We start from the raw sequence: 13,154 nt of genomic DNA, 5'->3' as shown, positions 1-13,154 counted from the left end.
TAGCACTGTCTGCAAGGGTCTTCTGCTTCAAAGGGGATTTTAATTAGATTTGTCCCTTCCCTGTGTCCACCATGCAATTCTACACCAAGGAGGCTTAGAGTGTCAGCTCTTTTTCCTACTGGAAATTCTGTGTGAGAGAGGAGGAGGGAATGCCGCCTTCCAGGAGAGTTCTATCGATCTTAATATTTTCTGTGACAGTTGTAGAAAGGACAAGAACAACTCTGGGAATGGGAGATATTGGAAGAATCCCGACTTCTGCTCCACAGCCAGAAATGGCTCCAGAATAAGGTAGACACAAAAAGGGGTTTGAAGTGAGTGCTGTCAGTCAGGCTGTGGGAACCAGCCAAAACATTTTAGGTGTCATCTGATTGGCCACTTTTAAACCACTTTTTACTTGCATATGGTATTGTGCTTGTGATATAATCTAATGACGTGATCAGACATGGAGCCCCCCACTGTATACTGTGCTATTGTGGGGGACTCTATGTTGTTCTGGGGTCACGTTGCGCAGTCACAGAACGCTCTGTAATTTGTCAGTCATTATTAGAGATTTGCACATGTTTCTGGGAGGACGGATCAGGGCTGACAACACTCCATCATCTGAACAGACGCCTGCGGCTACACTCGTGCATTGTGGCCAGAATACCTGGAGGAAGCGGCTGCTCGCTTATGTAAGGAGGAGGATAATCAGCTCCATTCTTCTAGATGTTGTTGATGATTCTGGATAATGAAAGTCCCCATCATTCTCAGCCGTGTGTTACTGTCAGATTTTCCCCTCCAGAATAGCCCATGACATGATGTGCTGCCCGTGATAATGTAATGCTTCCCAGGAGAGGACTTGGGGGGTTTCTGATACCCTCAGCCCCCTCTGTTACCACAATCCCCTCTAAGCTCAAAATCTACAACTACTTAGAGAAAGTGGATGCACAAATGCCCCAAGATCGGGACACAATGACTGGCCAGAGCGCCCCTGAAACACTCTGCCTGATCTTAGCCAGAACTGAAGAAATTAGAAATGAACAATGTGACATTCCCAGACCACCAGGGATGCTGACTTTAACTGTTCACTACCCCAGATCACCAGCTTTGCTGACTTTAATCTTTCACTGTCCCAGACCACTAGGTATATCCTGACTTTACCCCTTCACTAACCCAGACCACCAGGTAGAGTAACTTTTACCATTCACTGTCCTAGACCACCAGGTATCCTGACTTTGCCCCTTCACTAACCCAGACCACCAGATGTGTTGACTTTAATTCACTGCCCTAGACCACCAGGTATACTGACTTTTACCCTTCACTGCCCTAGACCACCAGGTATACTGACTTTTACCCTTCACTGCCCTAGACCACCAGGTATACTGACTTTTACCCTTCACTGCCCTAGACCACCAGGTATGCTGACTTTTACCCTTCACTGCCCTAGACCACCAGGTATGCTGACTTTTACCCTTCACTGCCTTTAACCACCATGTATACTGACTTTATCTCTTCACTGCCCGAGACCACCAGGTACACTGACTTTACCTCTTTACTTCAGATGGATAAGCCAATGATTGGTGAACGGTTGATTAGTAGGTTGGATGGGAAGTAGTAAGTGAACAGTTGGAGGTTAGTACATGACTGGTAATAAATAGGTGGTTGGTGGTGACCCATCTGTCCAGAAACAATTGTATACAGCGTAGTCACCATTGTTTATCAGTACAAGAGTCCTCAGGTTATCTTTTGTTTTCATATATTTCTCAGCCATGAAGGAAATGTTCTGTTGAGTTGTCCTTAATTTATGAGACGAGTCGTTCTTCTTACCATGAGGTCAGGACAAATCCATTTGAGATCATTGAGTTTCATCTGTTGTTTGGCCAACGCTCAATGGCTGAACCTTGGCCGGATAAGATCCTTTCATGTATGGGCTGTATCACTGCTATATACTAGTGGTCCTAGGGGAATATTAGGATACAGGTAAAAAGCTCTGCCGACTGGTAGGATGCAGCAGGAAGCCTTACCCGCCATGATGTGCCATTAAAGGACTCTTCAAGATTTCTTTCATACCGACACACCAGACTCTTACTGGTTATCCTGCATATTTGGAGATCATAGGTCTATTCCGCCAACCTCGAGGTCAAGAGGCTCCAGTAATGAGACATCTTCTCGGCACCAGTTTCCAGTCTCTGGCAGTCATCATATGATTATATGAGGATTAAAGGTTTGAGTTTACTATCCGTCATAATCTCTTCCTTAGTCTATAACACAAAGTCTTCAAATCCCTCGTCTATACTGGAGTTTACCTAATAAATCCGAGCAGACAATTGCTTTATCTTTCCCTTATAGGACCAGACAATGGATGGCGGCCGCTCATCTATATCACAATGGCTTCTGGGCTTTCCTGGCTCACTGGTGACATATTATATATGTGTCGTAGCGGGAACATCTGCCCTATTCTCCAGACTTGTCATACATGACGGCTCTGTACAGAAAAGACTGATAACCAGGGACAATGGCTTTACAGAGAGTGCGGAGAACGTTCTGAGGATAAAGAGCCCCGGCCTCACTATTCTTCTATGGAACAAGTGATCTGTGAATAGAAGTTTCTATGGAGCCATCAGATATATCCGACCACAAATAGCCACAATCAGAAGAAGAATAAACACCAGCATCTTATCCATGACAACACAGCTAAACGAATATAATATAGATAGAGCTGATCAGAATAAGACAACCCTTTATAAACAAGAAGCCACCAGGATGATAAAGCTAAGAGCTGATGATATGTTTTTATGTTTTTTCTAAAGGCCCCGTCACACTTAGCGACGCTGCAACGATCCCGACAACGATACGACCTGTCAGGGATCGTTGCTGCGTCGCTATGTGGTCGCTGATGAGCTGTCAAACAGGCAGGCTCACCAACGATCAGGGGAGCAGCGACATCATGGAAAGAATCTTTCCACGATGTCCTGCTCCTGGTTACCAGCCTGCTGAAGCAGGAGCAGGCTGGTAACCATGGTAAACATCGGGTTACTAGGGGCACACGCGCACCTAGTAACCCGTTGTTTATCATGGTTACCACTCTGCTACGGTGATCGGGAGGTTACCGCTCACTTTAGCAGGCTCGTAACCATGATAAACAATGGGTTACTAGGTGCGCGTGTGCCCCTAGTAACCCGATGTTTATCATGGTTACCAGCCTGATCGCTGCTCCCTCTGGTCACACACAGCGATGTGTGCTGACCAGCGGGAGGGTAACGACCAAAAAATGGTCCAGGACACTTTGCAGCGATCAGCGACCTCACAGCAGGGGCCTGATCGCTGCAAAGTGTCACACATAGCGACATCGCTGGTGAGGTCGCTGTTGCATCACCAAAACCGTGACACAGCAGCGATCTCGCTAGCGATCTCACTATGTGAGACGGGGTCTTAACACGAAATAGGGTTAGGGCTAGGGTAAAGGTTAAGGCTAGGGTTAGGATTAGTGATAAGGATCAAGATAGACTAGGTTTAGGGCTAGGGTTATAGAAAAGGCTAGGGCTACTGTTAGTGTTAGGGATACGGTTACAAAATAGGGTTAATAATAGGATAAGGGTTAGTGATAGGGTTAGGGCAAGGATAAGGATTTAAGTTAGGCCTAGGTTTATGGTTATGGCTAGGGTTAGAGAAAAGGATAGTGCTAGGATAAGGGTTAGTGAAAGGGTTAGGGCTAGGATAAGGGTTGAAGCTAGGTTTAGGGTTGTGGCTAAGGTTAGAGAAAAGGATAGTGGTAGAATAAGGGTAAGAGCTAGGTTTAGGGCTACAGTTTGTGAAAGCGTTAGAGCTAAGATAAGGGTTAAAGCTAGGTTTAGGTCTAGGGTTAGGGATAGGGTTATGGCTAGGATAAGGGTTAAAGCATAGTCTAGGTTTAGGGTTATGGCTAGGGTTAGAGAAAAGGATAGTGCTAGGATAAGGGTTAGAGATGGGTTTACATCTAGGGTTAGTGATAGGGTTAGAGCTAGGATAAGGGTTAAAGGTAGGTTTAGGGTTGTGGCTAGAATTAGAGAAAAGGATAGTAGTAGAATAAGGGTAAGAGCTGGGTTTAGGGCTAGGTTTAGGGTTACAGCTAGGTTTAGGGAAAAGGATAGTATTAGGATAAATGTTAGAGCTAGGTTAAGGGCTATAGCGCGAGTTGGAGAAAGGGTTAGCGCTAGGATAAGGGTTAGAATTAGATTTAGGGCTAGGGTTAGAGCTAAGTTTAGGGCTAGGGTTAGCAAAAGGGTTAGCGCTAGTGTAGTAAAATAGTTACATTAAAAAAAAATTATAAAAAGGCCTAACAACTAATTCATAATGCATAATTTTAAATTTTATGTAAAATTTCTGCAAAAGAGTAGAATAAAAACAACTTTCTGACAGTTTATGCTACAGTTCTTTGCCATTTCCTAGATGTCTGAGTGCTATCATTGATCATTCCTTTTTAAATCCAGAGGCAAATACTGACACTCACATTTTCCTGCTTTTACAGCTGAGGAGTAGATTCAAATCTATCCAGTCTAGACCATTCATGAGGCTCAGGTCAAAGAGGAGCAAAACTCAGACTCCCAGAAGAGTTGAATTGTGCCTCTCTGAAACCTTCAAGAAATCTGCAATTCCTGAAGGCTTCGCCTGGCTCGTAGTCTCGGAGGTGAGGTTGTGAGGGGTTAGACACTGGGCATGGAGAGGCTGGAGCGTTGGCTGCTTGGTATTTGGCATTCTGCACACCTCATTTCTGGACCTCTCCCCGGATGCCAACTTCAAAAACTTGGGACATATGGTCAAGACAACGCAGTACACGCAAGCAGCAGCAGCAGAAACCTCTAGTTTGTTTCAATGTATCATGAGGTTGTGTAAGGAGGAAGACCGGGATGTAAGTACTTTCAGAACACGGGATCCAGAACTGCCAGGGCCATGCCTCTTGTTGCAGGGGGAAGACAGACTGCAAGACAGGAGTCAGGTGACCGGGAAGCTGGGGGTGTGTCCAGAGAGAGAGCTGAGGAGTCAGGTGACCGGGGAGCTGAGCTCGTATCTAAGAAAAGGGTGGAAAAGGAGTTTTTGCGTGGGAAAAGCGGCAGTAGACAGTGGGAGTAAAGCCCGACTAGAGGGAGAAGAAACGCAGGATCCCTGGAGCCGAGCAAGTGAGGTGCACTGTTATGGACTAGGGGGTCAGCGGGCCAAACCGGAGACCGCCCGCTGCCACCAGAAGACAGAGCATTGTTTAGGCGGGGAAGCCGGAAGAAAGCGACACCAGCACCAGCCGGTAACTGCCTTGTGAGGAGCAAGAGTCAGCTAAGTGTAAAAACTGCCGATTACAACCATGTCGACTCTGCTACATCTGTCCCCATATTTTCCCTGTTACTCCCTGCCTGGAGATTGACCCTGTTACAGTAAATCCTCCTTGTTTATTAACCCTGTACTGGCTGCTCTGTGTTTCTGTGTCACTGCATCTAAAGTACCCGTGTTACAGTTGTTTAGCTCACAGAGCATTGTCTACTCTGGACAGTTGTATCACTTCTCAGCTGAGGGCAGGACGCGCTCCCTGTAGGATTACTGCCTGGATCCCTCCTTGGCCTCCTTCAGACAGTCGCCCCCTAGTGGTGAGCAGTGATAAACAGCATCTGCAATGTCTGTCCCTTCTCTTTAACATCAGCCCAAGTATATTCACTTTGATGTATAATTTTTATTACTTTTCTTTCCGTCTTACAGATAATAAAGCTCCTTATATTCTCCAGATAAGATAGAAGATTCAGCTGTCAGGTGGCTCAGTAGGTAAGTACCCAGGATGATTAGTGGAAACATCTCATTACAGCAGAGGAGTAATTGGCGCAGATCACAGGAAGAACAATTATCCTCTTCTTCTAATCGCTGCTCCTGGATCTCTGGGTGAGAAGCTTCATTGATCGGGACCTGGAAGGACAGGTTCTGCCAGAACCCAGACCTGCCGGAGGTGAGGACCACGTGACGCCAGAGCCATGGCACGTGCTGGCGGCAGGACACATGGGGAAGACCCACATGGAAGTAAGAGGCACAAAGTCTGCTTATAGAAGAACAATGAGTAACTTATAGACGGAGGTGCAGAAGTTACATAACGGAGGTGAAGGACGTTCTCAGAGGGAGGAATCGGGGACGGAACGTGATGATGAGGACGATGTTACTTCACTGCCGTCTGTTACATAACTTACTGAACTCCTTCACTTCCCAGAATTGGAGCTCATCCCAGTCCCCAGTCCTGTACGACATCACTCTAAGAACAGCCCGTAATGACCATAGCAATACAATTACAGGGTGGGCTATCAATATCGGATCGTGGAGGTCCAATGTCAGCGATCAACTATAATCAGCTTCTAATGCGGCATGAAATACACAGAACGGAATCAGAACAGCACAGCGCCACACACTGCGTAGTGGCTGTCCTCAGAACTGCAGCTCAGCTTCCATTAAAGTGAATGTGATCTGAGCTGCAGTACCAAGAACGGCCACTGCTCAGTGTACGGCGCTGTGCTGTACAGGCTACATTGCTGATCGGTGGGCTTCCACGTGGTCTAATATTGACCTATAGTAAGGATACACCATCAATGTATAAATCCTGGAAAACCCCTGTAAGAAGTCTAAAAAGGCGCACAGACATCCAGATCAATGAGACCATGAATCCTTAAGAGTCAGAGAGATTTATAGGTTGCCAGCAGGGAGATCAAGGGGACCTGCAGGGTGTTAATGATCAACTACTGAGGATTAAAGGGGTCCCCAGGGAATTAAAAGTAAAATTAAAGTCTGCACACGTGTTGGCCATGATCTCTACTAATGTGTGCACCCTGTCCTGTCCGCTACACCCAGCTCACAGGGGGATTGACCAGGGGGCATTTCCAGTGTGTCCAGGAAAGGACCCGGAGCAAGGACCAGTAGGGACCAGTGAACGCTTGTACAGGACCTGTGGCATGGAGGGTTGGGAAGTTTTGTACTATTTCTATCCTTCTGTCCTCGTGACACAAATGTTCCAGGACCTTCATGACAGAGGACGGATCTGTTACATTGTTACAAATGTGCTGATCAGAACAATGCGAAGCAGTAACTGCGCCGGGTCCATGACAGGCCTCTGCCCGGCTTGGTTGGTCTCTCTGCGGATATTTTTCAATAAGGAGAAGTTTTGTGCGGTGGTCGCTGACTCCCTGGTGCTGAATGTATTGATGTTGATGGTTGTCTCATTGACCTTTCCCTCGGATGTTGCAGTGAGATCAGTGTTTTCCTGGATCCAGGCTGAGAAGCTGGAGACCTTGGTGTAGACTCCTGGTTCTCCTGGCCTGGCACATCCATCTCCCCAGCTTACAATTCCAGCAAGAAACCAGAAATTACCAATTTGACATGCAAGCGGACCCCCTGAATCCCCCTAAAAAGTAAAAAAAAAATAAAAGTTATTGCAGTTATACCAATTCCTATGATAGCTCTGGGATAGAATAATTCAGTAGTGTTCAAAATAATAGTCATGTGTTCAGAAACATGAGTTAAGCACAAAATCTTTCTACTAGTTGTTATTTCCAGCATTGGGAACATTGCACGCTGTTGTCTAATTCAAAACATGAAGAGAAATGTAGATAATTTTTAACTACTTTACAGAAAATAACAAAAATTAACATATGGCTGTTTTATAAAATATCAGTGTCTGCATTTGTCTTTACAAACTCACAATATGTCTTTTTTTTTGAGGATTTAGCATTCCTATGAATCACTAACCTAATATTTAGTTGTTACCCACAGTTTTTTAGAACTGCTTCATATCTATGTTGCATAGAGTCAACCAATGTCTGGCCCCTGTCAGCTGTTATTTCAGCCCAGGATGCTTTGACTACATCCCACAATTTTTTGGCATTTGTTGGCTTTGCCTCAGAAACGGCATTATTGATGTCACCCCACAAGTGTTCTATCGGATTAAGGTCTGGGGATTGGGCCGGCCTCTCCATAACCTCAATTTTGTTGGACTGGAACCAAGATTTTGCTTATTTACTGGTGTGTTTAGGGCCATTGTCTTGTTGAAACACCCATTTCAAGGGCATATCCTCTTCAGCGTAAGGCAACATGACCTCTTCAAGTATTTTAATAAATGCAAACTGGTCCATGACCCCTGGTATGTGGTAATTAGGTCTGGCACTATAGTAAGAGAAACATGCCCATATTGTGATGCTTCCACCATGATTCACTGTCTTCAGACTGTGCTGTGGCTTGAATGCAGAGTTTGAGGGTCGTCTGACGAACTGTCTGCAGCCCTTGGACCAAAAATAACAATTTTACTTTCATCAGTAAGCAAAATGTTTCTCCATTTCTCTTTAGGCCAGTTGATGGTTTCTTTGGCAAATTGTATCTATTTCAGTACATGTCTTTTTAATAGTGGGACTTTGCGGGGACTTCTTGTTAAGAGATTAGCTTCACACAGGCGTCTTCTCACTGTTACAGTCCTCACAGGTAACTGGAGACTGTCTGTGATCATCCTGGAGCTGATCTTTGGCTGAGCCTTTTCCATTCTGGCTATTCTTCCATCCATTCGAATGGTAGTCTTCCGTTTTCTTCCACGTCTCTCTGGTTTTTCTTTCCATTTTAAAGCATTGGAGATAATTTTAGCTGAACAGCCGATCATTGTCTGCTCTTCTTTATAAGTTTTACCCTCTCCAATCAACTTTTTAATAAGTACGCTGTTCTTCTGAACAATGTCTGGAACGACCCATATTTCTCAGGCTTTCAAGGAGAAATGCAAGTACAACATGTGCTGGCTTCACCCTTAGATAAGGGCCACCTGATTCACACCTGTTTCTTTACAGAGTGATTGACCTCACTAACTGATCTCCACACTGCTATTATATTGAACATATCCCCGTACAATTAATTATTCACATACACAGACTCAAAAACCTGCAGATCATGAATGCGGAGTCTGAGGGGTTTTTTAGAATCTTCGGCACCAACTGGTAAATTGTTTGACGTGTGGTGATAGAATTTATACCAAAGACAGCGATTAATCTGGTCAGTCATATTGGACTGCTGGTATTTTGAACACTACTGTATCTGTACAGCTGATATAGACTATATTCTTAGATATAATTGTGAGTGAGACCCCTCCATGGATGAGAAGCCCCCGCACATAGTGAGTGATTCCCTCCATGGATAAGAAGAACCCACAAATTGTGAGTGACCCCCTCCATGGATAAGAAAAACCCACGCATTGTGATTGACCCCCTCCATGGATGAGAAGCCCCCGCACATAGTGAGTGACTCCCTCAATGGATGAGAAGCCCCCACACATAGTGAGAGATCCTCTCCATGGATGAGAAGCCCCCACACATTGTGAATGATCCCCTCCATGGATTAGAAGCCCCCACACATTATGATTAAGCTCCCATAAATGGATGAGAAGCCTCTGCACATAGTGAGTGAGCCCCTCCATGGATGAGAAGTTCCAGCACATTGTGAGTGAGCCCCTCCATGGATGAGAAGTTCCTGCACATTGTGAGTGAGCCCCTCCATGGATGAGAAGCCTCCCCACATTGTGAGTGAGCCCCTCCATGGATGAGAAGCCCCCACACATTGTGAGTGAGCCCCTCCATGGATGAGAAGTCACTGCACATTGTGAGTGATCCCCCTTCCTCGTTGAGAAGCCGCCATACATTTTAAGTGATCCTCCTGTAGCATCGGCGTCTCTGCCTCCTGCCGGGCTGAGACGCCGCTCCCCCCACCGCCGCGGTCCCGGTCCAGCGTCCTTCAGCTCCCCTGCTGCTGCTGCTGCGCACGCTGCATGCTGCTTCCTGGGCACTGTGCTTAGGGCGTGCGTACACGCGCTCCCTCCCTCTTGAAGGGGCCGCGCGCGCCGTCCTAAAGAGTCCCCGGCCAATGGTCGGAGGACCACTCCTATATAAAGCATCTCCTCCAAAATGGAGGTGTCTGTGTAAGGTTATTGTTTGTGTGCTAACACTCTCCTCAGCCCTCAGGTTCCAGTACCTGCCAGCCTGTCTGTTAGCCATGCCCGCCAGCCAGTCTATCAGTCGTGCCACCAGCCTGTCTATCAGCCGTGCCCGCCAGCCTGTTTATCAGCCGTGCACGCCAGCCTATCTGTCAGCCATGCCTGCCTGCCTGTCTACCTGGATCACCTGTGAGGCCACCTGCTATGTCTGCCTGCCTGTCTACCCGGATCACCTGTCAGGCCACCTGCCGTGTCCGCCTGCTTGCCTACCTGGATCACCTGTCTGGCTACCAGCCGAGCCCACCTGCCTGCCTACCCAGACCACCCGTCAAGCTACCTGCCATGCTCATTCGCTGTACCGGTCAGCTTCAGCCATCTGACCCATGGGAGTCACCTGCTCTCACACAAGGTCAGTCCCAGAGTGGCACCTGGTCCACCTGCCCGGTCCCTCCCTGGTTCACGGAGTCGATTAAGCCGCTGTGTGACCAGGGTCGGTCCGAGTTGGCACTTAGTTACGCCCCTCTGGTCCCTCCTTGCAACTCAGCACAGAGGTTCCACCACCTGGACCCGTAACAGTTTGCACGGGCCATGGAACCCGGTGGCTCCCAGGCTCCTTCGCTCTCAGACCTGTACCAAGAGGTCTCTCGCCAGAGATCCCAACAGGATACTATCCTGTCCTATCTGCGGACAGTCAACTCCCGCCTGGACGCTCTGTCCACCTCGACTGTGTCAGTCTCTAACCGAGCGGCACCTGCGCCGGCGGCACCTCAACCCAGTGGGGCTGTGGCACCCGGCTTTGGAACCCGGCTCTCTGCACCTTCACCTTTTGGTAATGACCCTATTCTATGTCGGGGCTTCATGAATCAGTGCACGCTGCACTTTGAACTCCTGGCACACCAGTTCACCTCCGACCGAGCCAAGGTGGCGTTCATCATGTCTCACCTCACCGGAGAGCCGTTGGCGTGGCTTAACCCTCTGTGGGGGAGAGGGGATCCCCTGGTGTCCGATCTTCAGGCTTTCCTACCTGCCATGCTGATTCGCTGTACAGGCCAGCTTCAGCCATCTGACCCATGGGAGTCTCCTGCTCGCACACAAGGTCGGTCCTAGAGTGGCACCTGGTCCACCTGCCCGGTCTCTCCCTGGTTCACGGAGTCAATCAAGCTGCCTTGTGACCAGGGTCGGTCCAATTTGGCACTTAGTTACGCCTCTCTGGTCCCTCCTTGCAACCCAGCACAGAGGTTCCACCACCCGGACCCGTAACAATGGTTAAGAAGCCCCCACACATTGTGAGTGATCCCCTCCATGGATGAGAAGCCCCCACACATTGTGAATGATCCCCTCCATGGATGAGAAGCCCCCAAACATTGTGAATGACCCCCACCATGGATGAGAAGCCACCACACATTGTGAATGATCCCCCTTCCTGGTTGACAAGCTCCCGGACATTGTGAGTGAGCCCCTTCATGGATGAGAAGCCCCCACACATCGTGAGTGATCCCTTTCATGGATGACAAGCCCCCATGCATGGTAAGTGATCCCCCTTACTGGTTGAGAAGCCGCCACACATTGTGACATTTTGGGTTCACATTGTGATAATTTGGCTCCATGGCCATAAACCCCCCAGTTTTCTTTTCATTGAGAACCTGCGGTCAATTCTTAAAAATGGATAAACAAAACCTAGAAATTGTGATAACTCCGAGCCCTGATGAGACAAGAACAGGCAGCCATCATTCAGGATCTGACCTGAAGCCGATATCCAGCTGCCAGGTGAAGGGCAGGAGTATGGAGAATAAGGGGCAGGAGTGTGGAGAATAAGAGGCAGGAGGGTGGAGAATAAGGGGCAGAAGTGTGGAGAATAAGGGGCAGGAGTGTGGAGAATAAGGGAAAGAAGTGTGGAGAATAAGGGGCAGAAGTGTGGAGAATAAGGGGCAGGAGTGTGGAGAATGAGAGGCAGAAGTGTGGAGAATAAGGGGCAGAAGTGTGGAGAATAAGGGTCCAGAGTGTGGAGAATAAGGGTCAGGAGTGCAGAGAATAAGGGGGCAGGTGCATGGAGAATAAGGGGCAGAAGTGTGGAGAATAAGGGGCAGGAGTGTGGATAATAAGGGCAGAAGTGTGCAGAATAAGAGGCAGGAGTGAGAAGAATAAGGGGCAGAAGTGTGGAGAATAAGGGGCAGGAGTGTGGAGAATAAGGGTCAGGAGTGTGGAGAATAAGGGGCAGAAGTGTGGAGAATAAGGGGCAGAAGTATGGAGAATAAGGGGCGGAAGAGTGCAGAATAAGGGGCAGGAGTGTGAAGAATAAGGGGCAGCAGTGTGGAGAATAAGGGGCAGGAGTGTGGAGGAATAAGGGGCAGAAGTGTGGAGAATAAGGGGCAGGAGTGTGGAGAATAAGGGGAAGGAGTGGAGAATAAGGGGCAAGAGTGTGGAGGAATAAGGGGCAGAAGTGTTGAGATTAAGAGGCAGAAGTGTGGAGAATAAGGGGCAGAAGTGTGGAGATTAAGAGGCAGAAGTGTGGAGACTAAGGAGCAGGAGTATATAGAATAAGGAGCAGAAGTGTGGAGAATAAGGGGCAGAAGTATGGAGAATAAGGGGCAGCAGTGTGGAGAATAAGGGGCAGGAGTGTGGAGGAATAAGGGGCAGAAGTGTTGAGATTAAGAGGCAGAAGTGTGGAGAATAAGGGGCAGGAGTGTGGAGAATAAAGGGCAGGAGTGTGGAGAATAAGGGGCAGGAGTATAGAGAATAAGGGGCAGAAGTGTGGAGAATAAGAAGCAGAAGTGTGGAGAATAAGGGGCAGGAGTGTGGAGAATAAGGGGCAGAAGTGTGGAGAATAAGAGGCAGAAGTGTGGAGAATAAGGGGCAGAAGTGAAGAATAAGGGGCAGCAGTGAGGAGAATAAGGGGCAGCAGTGTGGAGAATAAGGGTCAGGAGTGTGGACAATAAGGGGCAGGAGTGTGGAGAATTAGGGTCAGCAGTGTAGAGGAATAAGGGGCAGAAGTGTGGAGAATAAGGGGCAGGAGTGTGGAGAATAAGGGGCAGGAGTGAGGAGGAATAAGGAGCAGAAGTGTGGAGAATAAGGGGCAGAAGTGTGGAGAATAAGGGGCAGGAGTGTGGAGAATAAGGGGCAGGAGTGAGGAGGAATAAGGAGCAGCAGTGTGGAGAATAAGGAGCAGGAGTGTGGAGGAATAAGGGGCAGCAGTGTGGAGAATAAGGGGCAGAAG

The 13,154-nt window shown here is 48.0% G+C and overlaps 1 protein-coding gene across 1 annotated transcript in view; it reads right to left on the bottom strand.

Annotated features, from left to right (window-relative positions):
• The window catches only part of LOC141161433 (transmembrane protease serine 9-like), a 43,319-nt gene that overhangs the window by 11,560 nt on the left and 18,605 nt on the right, over positions 1-13,154 (bottom strand). The window contains exon 8 of the mRNA XM_073646241.1: positions 7,034-7,381. Coding sequence (XP_073502342.1) covers positions 7,034-7,381 — 348 coding nt within the window. The remainder of the gene's footprint in view (positions 1-7,033; positions 7,382-13,154) is intronic.

This window comes from Phyllobates terribilis, unplaced genomic scaffold (genome assembly GCF_046119375.1).
Source record: "Phyllobates terribilis strain yellow unplaced genomic scaffold, ASM4611937v1 Scaffold_9__5_contigs__length_417890890, whole genome shotgun sequence".
NCBI lineage: Eukaryota > Metazoa > Chordata > Amphibia > Anura > Dendrobatidae > Phyllobates > Phyllobates terribilis.
This window is presented reverse-complemented; position numbering and strand designations above follow the sequence as displayed.